Source organism: Ciconia boyciana, chromosome 22, assembly GCF_034638445.1.
Source record: "Ciconia boyciana chromosome 22, ASM3463844v1, whole genome shotgun sequence".
Taxonomy (NCBI): Eukaryota; Metazoa; Chordata; class Aves; order Ciconiiformes; family Ciconiidae; genus Ciconia; species Ciconia boyciana.
In genome coordinates this window covers 433,099-452,046 of record NC_132955.1, presented here as the reverse complement: position 1 = coordinate 452,046, position 18,948 = coordinate 433,099, and the positions used below count along the sequence as shown (strand labels likewise).

At 52.4% G+C, this 18,948-nt stretch overlaps 3 protein-coding genes across 5 annotated transcripts; 2 read left to right on the top strand and 1 right to left on the bottom strand.

Annotated features, from left to right (window-relative positions):
* Window positions 1–217: 217 nt before the first annotated feature.
* CNTD1 (cyclin N-terminal domain containing 1) lies at window positions 218–4,931 on the top strand. Of its 2 annotated transcripts, none has more exons than XM_072886182.1 (7): window positions 218–1,036; window positions 1,138–1,213; window positions 1,444–1,618; window positions 2,130–2,292; window positions 2,793–2,937; window positions 3,333–3,429; window positions 4,103–4,931. In XM_072886182.1, exons 1-7 carry the CDS (start codon window positions 865–867, stop codon window positions 4,106–4,108), a joined length of 834 nt encoding a protein of 277 aa, XP_072742283.1. In that variant the 5' UTR covers window positions 218–864; the 3' UTR covers window positions 4,109–4,931. The 2 variants fall into 2 exon arrangements, with proteins under 2 accessions (XP_072742283.1, XP_072742282.1); XM_072886181.1 differs by having other exon boundaries at window positions 4,036–4,931.
* A 134-nt stretch (window positions 4,932–5,065) lies between these two features.
* BECN1 (beclin 1) lies at window positions 5,066–10,041 on the bottom strand. The gene is made up of 11 exons (XM_072886180.1): window positions 9,770–10,041; window positions 9,625–9,692; window positions 9,491–9,549; window positions 8,909–8,999; window positions 8,500–8,636; window positions 7,789–7,983; window positions 7,425–7,571; window positions 6,753–6,902; window positions 6,607–6,667; window positions 6,014–6,156; window positions 5,066–5,663 (listed from the first exon to the last, which is right to left on the bottom strand). Exons 1-11 carry the CDS (start codon window positions 9,894–9,896, stop codon window positions 5,495–5,497), a joined length of 1,347 nt encoding a protein of 448 aa, XP_072742281.1. The 5' UTR covers window positions 9,897–10,041; the 3' UTR covers window positions 5,066–5,494.
* A 39-nt stretch (window positions 10,042–10,080) lies between these two features.
* Window positions 10,081–15,260, top strand: PSME3 (proteasome activator subunit 3). 2 transcript variants are annotated; one of them, XM_072886183.1, is made up of 11 exons: window positions 10,081–10,235; window positions 10,936–10,968; window positions 11,298–11,360; window positions 11,862–11,966; window positions 12,274–12,322; window positions 12,955–13,067; window positions 13,603–13,671; window positions 13,913–13,980; window positions 14,140–14,194; window positions 14,444–14,530; window positions 15,045–15,260. In XM_072886183.1, exons 1-11 carry the CDS (start codon window positions 10,194–10,196, stop codon window positions 15,123–15,125), a joined length of 765 nt encoding a protein of 254 aa, XP_072742284.1. In that variant the 5' UTR covers window positions 10,081–10,193; the 3' UTR covers window positions 15,126–15,260. The 2 variants fall into 2 exon arrangements, with proteins under 2 accessions (XP_072742284.1, XP_072742286.1); XM_072886185.1 differs by having other exon boundaries at window positions 10,094–10,223.
* The last annotated feature ends 3,688 nt before the right edge of the window (window positions 15,261–18,948 follow it).

Sequence of the window (18,948 nt, the reverse complement as noted above, 5' to 3'; positions counted from 1 at the left end):
CGGGCCGGGCTGGGCCGGGCCCTCCGTGCTCAGCTCGCTGCGCTCTCGGCCCGCGCCTGTGCCCGCGCCCGCGCCGCCTCTGCCTCCTGCTCCAGCTCATCCAGGAACCGCTCCTGCGACACCGAGTAGAAGGTGTAGCCGTCTGGGGGGGTGGTGTTAAGGAAGACAGCGGGCGCGGCCCGGCCGCGGCGCGTCCCCCCCGGCCCCGCCCGGCCCCGCCCGGCCCCGCAGGATACAGATGCCAAACGTCACCGCGCCGATGCCGAGCGCCAGCAGCACGTTGCGACCGCGGAGCCGCCTCTGCAGAGCGCGCTGGCGCTGGGCGCGCTCCACCTGCGCCATGAGAAGGCGCTGCTCGGGGCTGAGCCCCGGCTCCCGCGCCGGGTCGATGCGCCGCGCAAACGCCGCCTCCCCGCCCGGCTCCCGCGGCGCCGCCATCTTCCCCGCCGCCGCTTCCGCACGGCGCGGCGACGTCACATCCGGCAGGGAGGCCGGCCAATCGGAAGGGCGCGGGCCACGCAGGCTCGCTGCGCGCAGGCGCACTGGGAGCGGGGCGTCGAGCGGTTGGCTGAGGCCCGGCGCGTGGCTGGCCGCGGAGGAGGCGCGCTCCGATTGGCCGGGCGGGGCCCCGTGACCGCGCAGGCGCTGGGGCGGAGCCGCGCTCGGGCCTCGCGGCGGCGGCGGGCGAGGCGGGCGAGCGGGCTCCTTCCCGGAGCGGGCGGTCGCCGAGGCCTGGTAGCTCCCGCCTGCGCCTCTTGGACCCCGAGGCCCAGCGGGGCCGTGGCGGGGGCTCTCGGGGCCCTTTCCCGCCGGGGTGCTGCTGGAATAGTTACCGTCCCTGAGGTGTCCGAGCTGAACCGGTAAATGGGGTCCCAGGTGCAAGCAGCGTCCCGGTGCCGTGACCCAGGCCCCATCTTCGGCGAGATCGCTCCCGAGATTATCGAGGATACGCTGATCCATTTGGCCACAGAAAACGAACAGCACCTGGGCGAACTGTCGGATCGGGCCGGGTGCTTCAAAGAGACCCAGATAGTGGGTGAGGGTCTGCCTCAGCGACAGCTGGCTCCCGAGATGGTTAACGGCTGTATCATTAGCTTCAGTTGACTGTTGTGAATGACTGTTGCGCTTTTTTTGCAGAATTTATATTCCTTTTGTCTGAAAAATGGCACTTGGACCAATTGGCAAGATACCAAGCGGTAGAGTTACTTGAAAGGTAATAAATATCCTGAACGCTCAGTGCACGTCTCATTTCTCTCACGTGGTTACTCTGTACTGCTCATTCAGACAATATATAATGGGTTTTTGTGTGTCTAGAGCCTTGTCCCTTTACTCATTTAATTCAAATTAACAGCTATCCATACATTCTCAGTACATGCAGAACTGCTTTTCTTCCTTTTTCTTAGCAGAAGAGAACTGTTTTCTTAGCAGTTGTGGTTTTTGTAGGTTTATGATCAAGCAAGTAGAACAAATCTGTAAGTCCTCCAGAGAGAATGTTACAAGTCGAGAACAAGGACAAGGCAGCAGCTGGAGCTCTCTGAAAGATCAGATATACGACACGTTTGTCCTGCGACTTGTGTCGTGCATTCAGCTTGCAAGCAAACTTTCCTTACATTATAATGTAAGCCAGTTAAACCTTTTCTCGTAGCGTTTTTTTAGCAGTGTAGTAAATTGTGTAGTATATTAATCTCTCTTAAAAAATTTATTTCCTCTCTGAAAGACAACGGTCATAATGAAATGCAGAGGATATGGAAATGGAGACCTAAATCTCTTCTGCTTAGGGCAGGTTAATTTCACTCATCAAGTGACAATTTGTCAGGAAATGTTCCCAGCAGTGGGGAAAAAAGTACAGGCAGCGGGACAGCTCGGCCTGTGGTTGTTGACTACTGTATGGCTAGAGAGGGCTCACCCTGTCGGGGGAAGGTTTGGGGAGTAGAGGGAACCTACGGGAAAGAAGGTCCGAGCTGGATTTCTCAAGCCAGCTTAAAAGACGAGTTGGACAGCTGGGTTAGCGGGCAGCATCACCACTGCAGTGGCTCATGCTTAAATTCAGTGGGAGGAGTAAAGCAAGAAGATACTTTGTTCCTAGCCTTATTGCCTAGAAGATAATGTGTCTTTTTTTCCCTTTTCAGATAGTTAACAGTGACACAGCTTTAAAATTTCTGCAGTCCTTAAAATACTCATATACTAAACAGGAATTGCTTGAGTCGGAGCTTGCCGTGTTAAAAACTCTGCACTTCCAGATCAACGTGTCAACTCCTTTGGCTTACGTGGAATTGCTTCTAGAGGTTTTAGGTAAGAGTAGTAATAGGAGAGATTGGGAAATAATTTTTTTAAAAGTGTAACAGAGCTATTGCTGATCCGAACCAAAATGTCTCATGTTACAGATTTTTGCATACTGTGAAGGCACGCAAAACTTTTCAGATTGTCCAGGGCTCTGCTTTTCGGATGGGAACTTTGTCCCTAGTAGAACCTGATGAATGTTGTTGGACAGCCAGTCGTGACTAATTCAGTAAAAGATTAAGAGCTTAAAAGTCCCAAAAGCTAGTGTAAGGCCACATTTTCTGCAATGACTTACCATTTTGTTTGCCCAGGTCTGACAACCTGAATTTCAGAATGATTGAAATTATACCGAGATTGAGAAAGGCCTTCACGTGCCATAGGCTGGGGCGCTCAGAAACAAAGGCCGTTCTCACCAGAAATCTTCATCCCTCGCTTACAGTAACTAACACTTCTTTCTAATTCAGTTTAATGACTCCGAATGTATGGCTGATTGTGTATGATCTCCGTGCTAGGACATAACAGCTGCCTGCTTCCTGCAAAACCGTTACATCAGATGTGTATGCAACTACTTGACTTCTCCTATCTTACAAGAGATACCATCTACGACACTTTGTTGAAAATTGCCATTGAAAATTCGACACCAAACAAACTGCAGGTGTAAGTAGCTTATGTGACTATTGCAGAAAGTAACTATTTGAAATCAAAACCCTAAAAAAACCTAAGAAATAGTAGCCCAAAAAATGGCATGATGGGAATTATGCATGTTTTAAAAAATTTTAATTTTGGGGTGTTTCAGCATTGTTTATGGACCTTAATATGCCAGTTCAAAGCAACGTGCTTCACCGCATTTGCTTTAGGGGCAAGCTAGGAAAGTGTTTAACTTAATCGTAAAAATCCAGCTTTAGCACTGTCAACTAAAGTTAACAGATCAGGCTTTATTTGGACTGAATAAGCTAACGTGTCCGAGGGCTGTATAGCGATTACAGAAGTAGGTGCTTTTGAACTGTAAAACTAGCATCATTTTACACCAGAAGATGCTTTTACTTCTGCAGAGCAAAGTTTTTGACAGTAAAGGAAGATTTCATGCTCTTGGCTGTTGGAATCATCAGCACAAGCATGTTCATACTAAACCCTGGGCACTGGAAGCAGGTACAGTCGCTTCTGAACACATTAGCTCTACGTGAAAGAAAAGCGCAGGTTGTTTGTACATTTAAGCCCAGCAAGAAGACGGGTAGGCTCCACTGGGAGTAGCATAAGGGAGGTGATGTCTTTCAGGTTTTTTTAGCAGGAAGCGCGTGTACTTTTGTAAGTGTTATGAGGGTATGGGGCAATTCCGCAGGAAGGCTTGTGCTTGCACTAGTGTGAGCGTATCCTCACGCTTCAGCTTCCTTACAGCCAGAACAAGCCCCCACGGACATCGTTTCATTGACAGGTGGAGAAGCAATCCCGTGGGACATCTTTCTGCCCAAACTGCTACTGAATACTCTACCAGCCTATTACAGATAGTAGCTTTTTCATTTTACTTCTTTAGTAGAAGCAATTAAATTAAAAAAAGGCACAAAACAAACCCCAAAACAAGCAAGCAAGCAAGCAAAAAGCCAAGCAAATAAAAAACCATACTGAGAGGCTTCAACTTTTGTTGAAGTGCACCCGTAGAGCACTATTATTCTCATTAAATTTGGAGGGTTAAGAAGTATGCCTGTAAGCTAATGTCTCTTAGGCACTGTAAGTGTCTTAATTTTTTTTTTTTTTAAGGTTGTGGAGCATTTAAACTGTATCACTGGCATTACTTCACAAAGTATCTTAGAATTTTCTTATGCAGTACTGAAACACATCGTTGGCAGTACCACTCCAAAGCAGCACCACAGGAACTGTGGAACAAAGGCTCCAGAGAACAGAATTATGCCTCTTAAATAGAACCGTCTTCTACGTCCAGGCACTAGCGTATCCGCAGCAAACTGTTACGCTGCTGCTAACAGTCCATCTTCTGTGATACTGCACAGGGCACCCAGTGCCATTTGGTTTTACTTTGGTTTCGAACACCAGGCGTTCTGTAACATTTTGTATGTTACACGTTAATTAGAAAAGCTCGTCCTTTCAGGCAATGCACTAGCGCTGTGAAGGGAGGCATGCAGGAGCAAAGCAGCATTTAGAAATGCCTCTTTCAGCACCAGAAGCTTTACTGTAAGAGCTACATCTTCTAAGTTATGAATGTAAGTTTCCTTTGAATAGAGAAAACTCTTAAGAGTCGTCATGTTTTGAAAAGGCATTAATACGCCTGGTATTCTGCTTGGTAATCTGTATTGCTAGAAGCAGCTCGCACCCCCAGTTGTTACAAGCAGGGCTGTACTTTCTTTCTCCACTTGCTGCTTTTTAAAAAATTAATTATTTTCTCAGGCAGCCTGCTGCAGCCAGGCCGCTTGTTACTGTGTTCCCTCTTTGCCAGTGCTCAGAGCCTGTTTGCTCATACGCTAAGAAAGACAGCTAGTTGACCAGTGCTGTGAAGAGGACAGAATCCCACCAGTTTTGAAAGCGATGCAATTGTCGTGACAGCAGGTGCCTATTCAGCACATCCAGTGCGTGCCTGGGGCTGTTTATGCTGTGCCTGGCATATGCTAGATGAAAGCACTCTTTGTGTAGAATAGTGTTTTATTATTTACTCAGTGCACCTCTGTGCAAGAACAGGCTGCAGGAAGTATTACAAAGACGTAACATCACCACAGCTAACAGTATTTTAAAGAGTATCAAACCTTGTTAAGTTCAGTGGCACAAAGAAGTGCTGATATGACTTAGAAAATATTTTATTTCAAACTGTAGTTACTCTTTAGTGACCGAGCAGAGCTTCGGTGAGTTCTTCCACATTATTCCCTGCGTTTGTAACATTTTGCTTTTCTAACCTGTAACAGAGTAGCATCAAACTCACTGGTGCTTTGAAGTTCAACAGTAATTTCTACGCGTATCTATAAACGCCAAAAGTACCAGTTTAGCATCTGTTTAATAGCTGATTTTTTTTATTCCTTTCAGCTCAATGATATAACTTTACATATTGCTTTTCTATATACTACTTGTAATAATGGTATTTTAAATAAAGTGTCTTGTGGATTTTTGGTACTGTAAACATTTTGTACTAGTTAATATTAAGAGACATCTTAGTTTGACTTTCTCCAACGAAACGCAGATGCTCTACAGCTGCTAGGACGAGTTCTTTACATGGTTATTTGTTATAGAACTGGGATGAGACCCAGGCAAGACCCCACTTCAGGTTAGTTAACATGAATTTTAGTGCCTTTGTCCATTGCTCCTCAGAGTTAAATTGTGTTTTAATAGAGTAAGAGCCACCACTGCCACCTGTGTCTTCAATCTTTCCTTTCTCCACGTCCATCCTGTATCACACACAAAGTTTTATTAGTGCACTACTATTGCAAGCATTTAATCTCAGTATGACATCAAGTACTAAAATTTAAATCTGACATTCATATTATTCTATGTAAGAATACTTTGGTTTTAAAGGAAATCTAGCAAGCTTCAGGTCTTCACCTGAGGAACTAGCTTTAAATTTCAATTAAACTGAGAGCAAATGTGGTAATCCTGCACACTATAAAGAACACTGGATGATTCCAGAAAGACAGGACTGAAACAGCAAGCAGTGCTGCAGACTGGTCCAGAGGTCAGTTAGTGCTGCGTGGGACAGCGTACGAGGTGTTAATTTGACATGTTATATAGCAACACTCACCTATAAGGCAAACAAAACCGAGTTTCGCCTTTCTCCACTTCCTCTTTAAATTGCTGCACACAGTCCAGGAAAGCCACCATTGCATGATCAAACTTATTGTCCCAGAAGAACCTCAGGCCTCCAGAACAGTACAAGGGGAGCTCCTGGAAAAGAGATTTGTTTCAGGCACCCCAAGCACTCCATTTTAGATACGGTCACTGCAGCTCTTTAGTCTTGTGCAAGGCTCAATTTTGTCACAGGATGCTTAGAAATGGTTTGTGGCACATAATAAGGGTGACTTGTTTTGTAGTAAGTGCCTACCGCGTGCAGGCTTGGGTTCCTAATCACCAACAATCACCACAAATCACGCTGTCTTCCTCTGGCCAGCTGCAGTGGATAGTTCAAGAGTCCTGTCATTTTTAATGCTACTGGATGGCAGAACGAGTGGTGTGATACAGGATATGGAGTGAGATATTATTACGTTGGAGAAGTCGGGGCAGCTAGCTCTGCTGTACTGTAAATTCATACAGAGCTTGTCTTCTGCGTCCCCCAGCGTGACCCGGGCTCTCTGGCGTTCAAGGTCAACGTCCTCCGATTCGTGCAGGATCTCTTACCTTTGATTTGTCCGTCAGGGACTCTAAATACGAGTGGTTGCCGTATGGTACAAGACGGTATCTGAAAGGAGATACGGTTCACAGGCAGATGAGTCTCACTGTCTTTATCCGGGTCATCAGTGAAATGTGTATTATATTGCATGTACCTTTGAAACTTCAGGCCCATTTTGTTAGCGAGGGCGTGCAGCAACAGCACGGTCTGCCCCCAGGCAGCATTGATCTCATTCCATTCTACAGGAACACTGGGGAGACGGCCAAGTCTGAAGTTATTTATTGTGCCAAACTGGCCGCTGTGCCTGTGAGAAGAGGAATTATAAATAAGCGCACTGGGGCAGGAACAGCTTCTAGCATGCTAACCAAACAAGGGCCACGTACTAACAGTTACAGAACGCGCACTGCTAACCAAGCAAAAGGAGGGTTTGAGGGCTCTGGTTAAAAAGGGTGTATAAATACCAACCACTTGCTCTCTTTTTATGAGAGAGTTCATTTAAAAAAGAAAACAAAACCCTCAACCAAACACCCAAACCCCCAGAGCTCCCTGCTCTGTAGAGCCTGACATTAGAGCGTTACCGTTGGCTAGCACAGCAGCTCCCGGTTCGTTAACAGGTTAGCGAAAGGGCCCTTTCACGGTCTGCTTGGACATCTGCACAGCGTCGCAAACCCCGCTCAGCTGACACTGCTGGGAGCCATCACCAGTTGCTTTGTTTGGGGTAGCTATGACTTGACTAGCACCTTTCCTGTCAAATGCAGTATTACTTGAACAGCCCTATGCTGCAGATTCGTAGCAAACCGACGTCATGTTCCAGTGTCTACGTTACCAGATGTGAAAGGTTGCGTTGAACACGTTGGTTTTCTTTAATTTATCCAGTTGCATCTGAGCATAGCGCATTTGGTTGTCCACGCTTTTCAGCTCGTCATCTAGCTCCAGTTGTTGCCTCTTGAATTCACAGTATTCTTTCTGATACCTTTTGATTAAAGCAAGACAAGAAATGCTAAGTGCAGGTGTTTACAGAAAAGCGATTTCTCACACGGTGTACTAGGTTTTTTTGGTCTAGCCAACTTGAATTTTGCAAAGAACAAGCCACTTGCATTTGGGCATTATTTACAGGTTTGTCCACATTATAATCTCATTTATCAGTTACCTAAAATCCCTGCCATAAACTGCAGTTGTAGTGCACTCACTGAGCTTCTTCCTGCTCCAGCCGCTCTGCCTCTGCCCTGACTCTCTCGAAGTCTTCAGCCACAATCTTGCGGTTCTTCTCAACATCCTCTAGCTCCTGAATCAGCTGCTCTTCCTCCAGTGCAAGTTCCTTCAGTTCCATTTGCAGCTTCTCCTTATCATCCTCGTTCATTTGTTCCAGTATCTCCAGACACCTCCTAAAGGAGAGCGACAGGATTACCAACACAGGGATCCTGGGAAGCCCCCGCCAACAGTCCCCGCTTCTGTGACAGCCTGCGCACGCGAGCAGAGGCGCAAACAGGGACTCTGATCTCACGTGCACCTCTCGTGCCTCCCAAGCTCTCCGCACTGATCCTGCACTGTGAGTCAGGAATGCACACAGGAGAACGGGGGAGCGAGATGGGGACCGCGGATCTGTTACTGCCTGTCAGTAACCGTCTCTGTGAAGCCCTTGACCGCGGGGGAGTGCTGCCACACAGGCACCGTGGGCAGGTGGCATCAGTCGTTCTGATGGGCTCACAGACTTCAGCTGGAGAAGCCGCGTACCACAGGACTCTCAAAAACAAAATTTCCATCTCATTCAGACAAAGAAAACCAAGCGCTGAAGTCGGGGACGCCTCTTACTGATCACGGAAGGCCGGACCAAGGCTGCGTTATTCCCCTAGGCTTCAAGCTAAAGCTCCTCGCTCTCAGGCCACCTCCGGATCACTCACTTGTAGTTCTGGCACTCGTTCTCCGTGATGTTCAGCTGCGTGTCTAGCTGGTCTAGCAGAGTGTCTGTGCATTCCTCACACAGAGGGTGATCCACATCCGTCTGCCCAGACATGATGTCAAAGAGGTCGCCAGTGACCTGCAGGAAGAGCTCACCGTCAGGTCAGCTGAAGCCACCGGCAGCTGCCGGCTGGTTTTCAACAGACGGGCTTGTGCTTCTTCAACTGGCAAAGTATTTTTTGCAGGTCGAATTTTGATTTAAAATAAGCCAGCTTTACTGAACTACTCACCAACAAAAATACTGGAAGGCCAGTGCTACGGGCAACTTTGCAGTTTAATCTTGCAGAGCATCTAGAAAAACTGATGCTCCGTTCAGAAGCGTCCGAGTTTACCAGCTCGTGTAAGACTTGCCTTCAGTCTCCGGCTGAGGTTTTCCATTGTGCCGCCATCTGATGCCTCTCCGATCAGCGTGAAACTGTTGGCGCTTTCTGTCGACATCATTCTTGGAAAGAATTTTGTCGAGAGTTGAGTGCCGAGGGTCATGGGGAGGCAGCCCTAGTGCTAGACTTAATCTGAGACTGGTTCAAGAGTCAGAAGGGAAGAACGCACGGGACGTACTTGCAGAAGGACGGGGGAGCATTTCAGGAGAGCTCTATCGGGACAGCGTTTTGTGCTAACCCGGAGCTAACGAGCAGCGTCCTGAACACCGCGCGTTAGGTATATGCCCGCTGAGGGGCCCGAGGGCCGCGGGGATCCCTCGGGGGAAGCTCTAAGGGGGTCACACGGAAGGGGCTGTTAAGCGCAGGCTGGCGGTGCCTCTCTGGCGGAAGGGACCCTTCCCCGGGCGGTTCCTCAGCGCCGGCTCGGGCTGCCCGCAGGAAGCTGCCGGGGGCTGCGCGGGACCCGCCCGCGGCCGGGGCTCCGGGCCGGGGCTCCGGGCCGGGGCAGGCCTGCCGGGAGGGAGGGCGGGCGGGAGCGCGGCGGCGGCTGTACCTGGCTGGCGGGATGAACCTCCTGGACACGCCATCCTGCCGGTTCTCCGCGAAGGCTTCCTGCGGGGCGAGGGGACACCGTCACCGGGGCCCGGGGGGGGGCGCCGCCGCCGCCGCGCCCCGCCCCGCCGTTACCTCCGTCAGGGCGCTCTCCTCTTCGTGCGCGTCGCCGGGCCGGGCAGGGGCGGCGGTCAGCAGCGGGGCTGCGGGAGAGGAGACGCCGTCACCCGGGCCCGGGCCCCCGCGCCAGCCCCCCCGCCCCGCCCCGCCCCGCCGGTACCGGTGAGCTCCTGGATGGTGAGGCGGTCGAGGATCTTGAAGGAGGTGTCGAGCTTCAGCGGCTGGCTGCAGCGCTGGCAGACGAAGCTGACCTGCGTGGTGCAGGCGGGCGGCCGGCTCCCCTCCATGCCGCCGCTCAGCCCCGCGCCCGCTCCGCCATCGCCGCGCGACGGACGTGACGCAGGCGGCGGGGCCCGGTCCTGGCAGGGGTGTAGCGGCCGCGGCGGCCATTTTCTCCCGCCGTGTGAGCGGCCAGGACCCGGCGGCGCGTGCGCGCGGGGGGGAGGGTCACGCGGGCGGCGGGCGCGCGCGGCATTGGCGGGCGCGCCGCGTGAGGTCAGTTCCGGTGGCGGCGACGCCGGTGGTGGGGCAGGCGGCAGCGCGGCCCCGCGCCAGAGCGAGACCCGGACCCGCCCGCCGCCGCCATGGCCTCGCTGCTCAAGGTGGACCCGGAGGTGAAGCTCAAGGTGCGCCCTCCGCGCGGCGTGGCCCGCCCCGCCGCCGCCCCCGCCGCCCCGCCGGGCCGGGCCAGGCTGGGCCGGGCTGGCGCCGGCCCGGGCCTCGGGGCGGGGCGGGCTCGGGGCCGCCCCGGGGCGCCGCCCGGCCGTTTCGCCCCGGCCGTTGGTCGTGCGGCCGCCGAGCGCGGCCCGCCCGCTCCAACCGCCCGGTCCCACCGCCCGGCTCTGCCCCCCGGCGCCGCCGCCCCCGCGCGCCCGGCCGCCGCTGCACCGCGGGAGGGCGGGGATGGGCCGGGGCCGCTCTGCGGCCGCCCCCGGGCGGTTCCCCGGCGAAGGGCGGCCGCTGGCCCGGGCGCGGGCCGCGCGTGCCCGGCCCGGTGGGTCTTCCCTCTGCCCCGAGCCGCAGCCGGCCCGGGCGGGAGGTGCCGGGTTCCCGGTTCCCCCCCTTGCTTCGCGCCTCCCCTCGCGCCGCGGGACCGGCCTTTTGAGTCCAGCCCGTGCAGGCGAGAGGGACCGGGGAAAAAAAGCAGCTTCTGGCGTCCTCCGGCAGCTGCCGCTCGGTGTTCGCAGCCTCTTCCAGCTCCAGGCGCTGCTCGCGAGGACGAGAGCTGGAGCGAGCCGGGGCTCAGGCTGCAGCTGAACTCCGCTCGGCTTGCGCGAGCCCTGTTCTTTGAGATGGCTCTGAACTGTTGCTTTTTTCCTTCTGTAGGTTGACTCCTTCAGGGAGCGGATCACGAGTGAGGTGAGTACCCTCTGCCGCTGCCCAGAACGCGATAAGACAGGGAAGAGGCCGCTCGGCCGTTCCTTTCTGGCGGACTTGATTGCGATTTGAGCCTCTCCTGGAAGCTTAGCAGCGCTCAGAGCTTCAGTCACCAACTGGAGCGAGGTTACGTAGCCTCACGGCTCTCCTGGCATCTTCTCACCTTGGCTCAGCGTGACCGTTGGCAGCAGGCAGAACTCGTGTTCTCTCCTGGTTCTTGCCTTTGGACAGTTGATTTCCCTGGTGTTCTTGCCTGCTAGCGGGAACCTCACGGCGCCGTTTCACGTCATCGTCTGTTCTTTCTCTCTCAGGCTGAAGACCTGGTGGCAAACTTTTTCCCAAAGAAGCTGTTAGAACTCGACGGGTTCCTTAAGGTAAGGTATACGTTGTCCTCTGCATCCTTCTTAATTTTCAAGCGACATGTTGAAAACAACATGGCAGGTCTCGTCCTGTGTATTTTCTTGCGTATTTCACATTGTTACAAAGACGAGAAGCAGCAGCTTGGTTGCTTGCGTGCATTTGAGTGCTGTTAGCTCTAGAGGGGGTGCTTCCTTTTTCAGTTTTCTTTGTGTGATCACCACATTTATCTTTCTTATGTATTCGGCAACGTCGGGCTGTCCTTCGCGATGCTGTGGTCTCACAGGGACTCCAGTGTTGCAGACAGTTGATAGCTTTGATCACAGTCTGGAGCTGGCACGCTGTTCCTGGGTGGAGGGAGGTCTCATCACAGGCCTATTGTTAGACTTTTTTTTTCATTCCTCCTTATTTTTTGGTTGGATAAGAAGGAGGTCTGAATTTTTTTGTCTTCTCATTGTGTTTGGTGTGACAAAATTTGTTAGTTCATAATTAAATAACAAATCTGCTTTATTTTCCAGGAGCCTATCCTGAATATTCATGATCTCACTCAGATCCATTCGGACATGAACCTCCCAGTGCCTGACCCAATTCTTCTCACGAACAGCCACGATGGACTGGACGGGGTAAGGTTACTCTCTCGGCTGTGATCCCTGCTTGTGTTAATTAAAACTGCATGGCTTGCTCTGTGCTGGAGTAGGATACTCTTATTTAATAACAGGCTGTGGCTCTCCCAAAGGCTTTAGGAATTGCTCTCTTGAGCCTGGGAAGTCTGCCGGAGGTAACGCTGTGCTCTGCAGTCCTCCTTTGTTTTTAAAGAAGGATGCTTAGAAACCAGGAGCGTAGCAGAGGCTCTAAAGTTTTCCTTATTTCCTTTGCAACACTGTTACAGCTTGCGACTAGTTTGTGAGTAAAACATTTTGTATATTTTAGCCAAATATGAAAAAGAGGAAGCTGGAAGACCGCGAAGAGACCTTTCAGGGTAAGAGTCCCCGAGTCTCTTGTGTTGCTGCCCACCCCCTGAACCAGCGCGCCATGCCTTAGGGGTATGAAATCACGTGAACCCCACTTGCCCTGTCCTGACAGCAGCTGCTGCTCATGCAGGCCTGTCCCTGCAACCTCTCAGAGGCTGACCTACGGACGTTCTCTTGTGGAGGAGTCAGGTTCCAGCTCTTAGAAACGTAATTAGGACTTCTCTGACAGACATAAGTAGTACTTGCTTGAGCTTGGCCTGCTGACAGAGGCAGCTCATCTCCCTGTGGCTCTGTGCTGAAAGCTCTCCTTGTCTGGAGGAAGATACCAGGCTTTGGATTAAGCTGAGGCAGAAACAGCTCATACACATGCATCAGGAAAATCCTTTGTGCCCAGCCTCAGCAGCCTAGAGCTCTTCAGCTCTCGCCTCTGGTCCGGGCTTTCTCTTTTCCTTCCTTTGTGGTAATCGCTGTTACCCCATGTGAAATTTCCCCTTCCCCACAGGTTAGCTATAGCATGGCTCAGCGTCCACCACTAGCCTTTGCGGGAGATAAGATGCTCAGGTGGACCTTCGGTCCGATCCCCTGGCGCAGCCGTTCCGACGCGTTGCTGATGCGAGGTGTTTTTCTCCTCTGCTGCTAGGTACCAAAGTGTTCGTGATGCCCAATGGGATGCTGAAGAGCAACCAGCAGCTGGTGGACATCATTGAGAAAGTGAAACCAGAAATCAGGCTGCTTATCGAGAAGTGTAATACGGTGGGTATGGGCGCTGGAGCAAGTGGGTACAGTAGGAAGCTTTTGCTCCTGGAGAGGCAAAGCTGCTCTGAGTGGAAGGAGCAGGCCCCTCTGTATTCTGTAGATGAGGAAAGGCAGGGTTCGTACTACAGTGTCTAAAAGTGGCTGGGAGGTAGGTGTAGGGAAATAACGTTCTTCTGAGCCCTCAGGGAGCTCTGTAGTTCATCTGCTGAAGGAGGAGGATGTCTGTTATGCAGGCTCCTTCTTTGAGGCTTTTCTTCACCCTCCTTTTGCACAGCCACAGATGCCTGCTGAGAGCTTCTGTGGCACAGTCAGGAGAGCTTCGCGTGCGAAGCTGTGCTTGTGCTGGCTTGTGTGGCGTCCCAGCCACGTGGGAAATGATCTCCTCAGAAGTGTTGCATGAGCGTGAAGGACCTGCAGTTTATCATGAACTGTATGGCAAAGGCAGGGTCCTGGGGGACTTTTGGTAAAACTATTGAGAGAGGTCTCTCTGGAGATGTTGGCATTGATCAGTGTTGTGGTCTTTCCACTGCAGGTGAAAATGTGGGTGCAGCTTCTCATCCCCAGGATAGAGGATGGAAACAACTTTGGTGTTTCTATTCAGGTAGGGCACCGCTGGCTCTATGTCCTGCTGTAGGAGAGAGCTGTGCTCCAGGGACATGGATCTCTTGGGTTCCTCCGAATCTTTCTTTTGATGGTATCCAGCAGCTGCAGTCACGGTGTTGGTTTAGGTTTTAAAACCCAAACCTGAGCTTGACATGGCACTGCTGAGACACGTTGCTTTCAGAGCCCTGAAGGCCAGCTGCAGTCTCATGATGCTAATGGCTTCCTTGTCTTCCCTGCAGGAGGAAACAGTTGCTGAGCTTCGAACTGTGGAGAGTGAGGCAGCGTCCTACCTGGACCAGATTTCTAGGTAGGCATGCAAGAACAGGCCTCTTTTTTTTGGGGGGGGATCCTCTTGGGAAAAGTAAAGTGCTTGGGGAAGGTCCCCCAGCTTTCCTAGGGCAGCTTGGGCCTGAAAAAAACCTTGGTGCTATTTATCTGACCTTTAGTCTCTCCCTTTTCCTACCAGATATTATATCACAAGAGCAAAGTTGGTTTCCAAAATAGCTAAGTACCCGCATGTGGTAAGTGAATGGGGAAGTGGAGATGTTACATGCTGCTGCTTTTTGGGACTCTTTAGGCCACTTCATCACTGTCCTTTTTGAGCTGAGGGTCCTGGGGGAAAAGGGGGGATTGTACAAGGACGCAGGACATCTGCGTTAGAGGAGAGCAAGCTGAAGGGGGGATTCCTTTGTGAAAGGTAGGACTTTCACTTGGCGTATGGGAGGCACGGCTCAGCTCAGGCCACTCAGCCATGCATCTGCTCTCTGTAGGAGGACTACCGCCGCACGGTGACAGAGATCGATGAGAAGGAGTACATTAGTCTGCGCCTGATCATTTCAGAGCTGAGGAATCAATATGTAAGTGAAAAACGGGAGCTCGCGCTGGCTCCCTGCACAGCAGTGGAGAGAGCCCTTTTGACCCTGCTGCTGCTCTCCCCTTTCCCTATGAGTACACCTAGTCCTGGCAAGAAGCCTCTCTCCTTCCCAGTCCACTTTGGCTCTAACGAGAGGAGCCGACTGTTGCCTCTCCACCATCTCCTAGAGATGCAGGTTTTTCCAGCTGAGCGTTCACAGGAGTCTAGCACAAAATACTCCTTCCACCTCTGTGGGAGCCTGTGATCCTAAGCTCTTCGTGCAGTACAAGCCATTCCTGGGGTCTGTAAAGAAATCTTCTCTCTTTGGTGTTACATGCAGTGGCTTCTGTAAAGTGGCTCAGAGAAGCCTTTATCTTAACTAGGTGTGTGATTGCACGCAGGGGTTGAGGGTGGTGCCAGGGTGAGCTGTGCTGCTCTTTTAACCAGTGCTCATTGTGGAAGCTGAACAGTGGATGACCTCATCCTTCTTGTCTGAGTCCTGTTCTCCCTTTTTGCAGGTCACTTTGCATGACATGATCCTTAAAAACATTGAGAAGATCAAGAGGCCTCGGAGCAGCAATGCTGAGACCCTCTATTAAGTGTCAACGTTTGAACTTGAGAACTGTTCAGTCAACTAAAGACCGTCATTGCCTTGGTTTGTTACGTGACTATCGAGATGGGAAACTGGCTGGAAATAGTATCGCATTCTTAGTTAAACTCTAAAGAAATTCTTGCCTAGTTTTGTGATTGGTTTTGTTCAGGTCTCAGGAGCTCTCCCTCCCTCTAGTAACTGGTAATGAGAAGGCCGTGCTGCTTTGGGGTGCCCTAGAGGCTACTGCAGAGTGAGAGCACCAGCCAGGCAGGAACATTCCTTCATGCCTTTCTTCCTACCCAAGTAGGAATGACACTAGAGACCAAGCCCTCGTCCTGTCCCATCTCTTGGCTGGAGGCTTCACCGGGGTCTCTGGGAATGGGGCAGACAGTCTTCGGCATGAGAGCAAGCCCAGGTGGTGGTGCAGTGGTGGAGAAGCTCAACCTCTTCACTGCTGGCTGTAGCTGGGCCCCTCTGCCGCCGGTGCTCTGCACTGACCAATTGCAAAGACAAGGGAACCTGCCCCTTGGGGGCTGGTGGCAGCAGCCACGCTCCAGTGCCGCTGAGCGGTCTGCACTCCTTTTCTGGCTCTCTTCTGACTCAGCAGAGCCTGCCCCATCTGTCTCTGCCTTGTCAGTTCTGGCTAGATCAGTGCAGAGCACAAGGTGGTGCTCGAAACTAGGGCTGGTTGCTCTCCTGGCTGGTTGTGAGCTCAGGTGGCTTCTGCTCCTGTTGGCGATTTGACTAGAGCCACTGTCTTGGCTAAAACCAATGTTACTTCACATACGTCCTAGTGCCCCTTCAGCATGAGATGCTTTTGCCCAGGCCGAGAGAAGGGAGGGGCCGGAGGTCTGATACTAAAGTCCTGACAGTCTCCGCACGTGGTCAGACTGAGACCCGCTGTCTCCTGGCAGTGCTCCCCGCTGCCTGGGCAGAGCAGGCCAGCTGCGACCGTTGGTGCCTGGGGGTGAGGATGACCGATACCCACCCGGTACCATTGCAGACCTTGTAGTCTTTCCCCTGCAAAGGGCACGCTCGTGTGCCTGGTGACTCCTCTAAGCCGCTGGAACGTTTCATGGTCCATTACAAACCCCTTTGGAAATGACTGGTTGTGTTGCGTCAGTTTTTGTGTGTGGCAAGTGGGCCCATAACGCTGCAGGCTCCAAAATTTTCTTATTTATAGTATTTCTACTTAAGTCCCTTATTCAGGGAACTTTAAATCATTTGTTTCAGGAACCTTGCTGTTTCCCGGGTCTTGCTGTTACACCCGTATATTCTTATTGTGCAGTAGCCTTAATAGTTGTGTTAACCTCATTGTAACAGTGACAAATGGAATGAACTTTCTCCCCTTCTTTTTTTTACTTTGTTTTTGTTTCTTCTGCTGCCACATCTAAGAGCCATGTTGTCTCTCGCTGGTTTCCCAGGGATTTGCCCAGAGTGTGGAGAGCCGCTGGCCCTTGCTATAGACTCTTCTGTTGTTGTTTGTAGTAAGTCAACTCTTAGTCTTCCCGCTAATAAATATTCAGTAACAAACCAACTGCGTTCTAGCTGCTGTCTGGGAGCAGCACTTCCCCTTGTGTTTCTTTGTATTGATTCCTTTTAATTTGTTCGGCTCTCTTTGCCAGATGAAAGTATGTAAACTTTTACCATGTCAAGAAATTAAAATAAGGTACTTGGAATTCTTTTAAGGTAGCCCCTTGTGTGTGATACTGAGCTCTTAGGCTGTGCAGTGTTAACGCCTGTTCTGGTCCTGCCTTTCTCGCATCCAGTTGCTCCTTCCCTGCATTCTCCTCATCCCTCTTTCTGGCTCCGTTGTAAACGGCTATGCACTGCTTTGTAGGTTGTTTCTGTTCCTTTAGCATGCCTTGCGTTAGGCCCGCGGTCTTGGGTTTCAGGTGATCTGTCCCATCTCAACCCAGCGTGTGGGACTTGGGCCGTCTCGGTTAAAACGGACGCAGGAGACGTGCGTGGTGTTTCTCGACGCGTCTGCAGCCTGCTCCGCGGCTGCTCCTGCACCGCTGCCAAGCAGGGGTCTGCAGCGCTGTCCTGGGGCAGGCGCCTGGTGCCACAGCCGGTGCGTGTGTGCGGTGCATGGTCCGTTACTCTCTTGGCTGCTCCGTGCACGTGCTGCCAAAGGAAGCGCGGGCCGCCCTGCTCTCCCCCGGCCGAAGCGTCCTCTGCTCTCCCCCGGGGATCGCCCTTGTTCTTGCTGCGCCTCCTCCCCTGTCTGCTGCACCACAGCCCGGCGTGCAGAGGCCTCTCTGGCGGCTCCCCTGTCCCCCGGCCGCCGGGGTGAGCGCGCACCCCGGGACAGGCAGAGCTCGGCGCCTGGCCCGGGCTTGGCCGCCCTTCCCGGCCCGGGTGCCGCTAGGTGGGGCCCCTGCCCAGCCCCAGGAGCGGCCGCCGCAGGCCGGGGCTCCTGCCTGGCACGTCCAGCCTCGACGTCTTCAGCTGCCGAGAAGCAGCAGCCGCTTGCGGGCAGACGCTTCCTGCCTCCCGCAGGGCCGCCTGCCCCACGGCGCTCCCTGCGCTGCGGGAAAGCCCTGCCGGTGCCCCAGCCGCTCTGGGGAAGGGCGGGCGTCAGGCTGGGAACAGGCTGCTGGGGGCCGAGGCGGCTGGAGCCGGAGCTCGAAGGAAGGACTGTGGCTGGCAGGACTCGATGTGGTGCAGCACGAGGGGTTCCTCCTCGCCACAGCCGGAAGAAACCGCGCTCCCAGGAGGCCTGTGCCAGCGGTCCTGTGGAAGGACAGAGCATCCAGGACGGTTGTCTTGGCAGGTGTTGGCAAGGGAGCGTGGTTCATCCGTGGGAGCAAGGGAGGGTTTGCTGTCCGTGATCTTCACCCCTCAGTCTCAGCGCAGCGGTTTCTGCTTTGCTCTCCAGGAGAAGTGGCAGCGTGCCGTCGGGGCTCTAACTCACAGGTTCTTGAGACGTCCCAGCTTATATGCAGTGACGGCTAAAACTTTGAGAGGAGAATAAAGGCACAGCAGTTGTGTGCAGACGCAAACACTGCCAGAAACGTAGCCAGCATGGGTAAGGGTCAAGCAATTTCCACCCTTCTGTTTTACACAAGCTGACCCTATGAGGTGAGGGAATGGGAGTGGGAGTTTTCCAAAGTCTGAGGTCTGGCTTGGGGTATGCTTATGACTTGCCAGCGTCAGGAGAGTTGTCAAGGGTTTTTCTGTACCGTATTCTTTACCCGGCTGTCTAGCAGTCACTGACTCGGAGTTTCCCTGAGCCAAAAGCCGTCTGTCTCTGGTTTTGGTTTCTATAAATTTCAGATACTATTTTTTGCCACCTCTACCTTTCTGTGTGAGCGAAAAACAGCAAACTCCTCTCTTCCTTGCTTTGTTTGGGAGACGTGGACGATTTAGCAAATATAAGATGTACTGATGGGCAGTACCTAAAAGCAACCATGTAGCCAAAATAAACATTGAGTTCTCCATATTAGGTGTGGGACAGAGTGATGGGCTAATCTGACTGGGGAGCTGAGTTGTGGGAAGAGGTATGTGCACCAAACAGGTCGTAAACAAGTTATGCTACTGTTAGTGAGACATGTAATTTTTTAAATTCTAGGTTAGCTTTAAGCTGCTTCAGGCTTCTTTTGAAGAAGGTACACAAGCAATTCAGCGGTATGTGTAGCCCTTAAAGATCCCTGATCGCTTTTCATCAGTAAGGTATTGGACACAGGTTTCCTGGCTCTGCAGGCTCAGTTAATTACTCTGCTTCCTGAAATTTCTACTGCAGGATGGAGATGGATTTAGGGCTGTTCTGTTCATTCTGAAACAGAGCTCCCAGAAAGTGCAGGCTGATTCTTGTGTTGCTTGTAATA

What these genes read in the sequence shown, in the direction of transcription:
- BECN1 (XM_072886180.1), bottom strand. Translation starts at nt 9,896, where the DNA reads ATGGAGGGGAGCCGGCCGCCCGCCTGCACCACGCAGGTCAGCTTCGTC. An exon ending in AGGTTCATCCCGCCAGCCAG is followed by an intron (nt 9,000 to 9,490) that starts GTACAGCCGCCG and finishes ATTCTTTCCAAG; the next exon opens with AATGATGTCGACAGAAAGCG. An exon ending in AACGAGTGCCAGAACTACAA is followed by an intron (nt 7,984 to 8,499) that starts GTGAGTGATCCG and finishes GCTCTCCTTTAG; the next exon opens with GAGGTGTCTGGAGATACTGG.
- PSME3 (XM_072886183.1), top strand. Translation starts at nt 10,194, where the DNA reads ATGGCCTCGCTGCTCAAGGTGGACCCGGAGGTGAAGCTCAAG. An exon ending in GGGAGCGGATCACGAGTGAG is followed by an intron (nt 10,969 to 11,297) that starts GTGAGTACCCTC and finishes TTTCTCTCTCAG; the next exon opens with GCTGAAGACCTGGTGGCAAA. An exon ending in GCCACGATGGACTGGACGGG is followed by an intron (nt 11,967 to 12,273) that starts GTAAGGTTACTC and finishes TGTATATTTTAG; the next exon opens with CCAAATATGAAAAAGAGGAA.
- CNTD1 (XM_072886181.1), top strand. Translation starts at nt 865, where the DNA reads ATGGGGTCCCAGGTGCAAGCAGCGTCCCGGTGCCGTGACCCAGGCCCC. An exon ending in AACTTTCCTTACATTATAAT is followed by an intron (nt 1,619 to 2,129) that starts GTAAGCCAGTTA and finishes TTCCCTTTTCAG; the next exon opens with ATAGTTAACAGTGACACAGC. An exon ending in ACCCTGGGCACTGGAAGCAG is followed by an intron (nt 3,430 to 4,035) that starts GTACAGTCGCTT and finishes TTTTTTTTTAAG; the next exon opens with GTTGTGGAGCATTTAAACTG.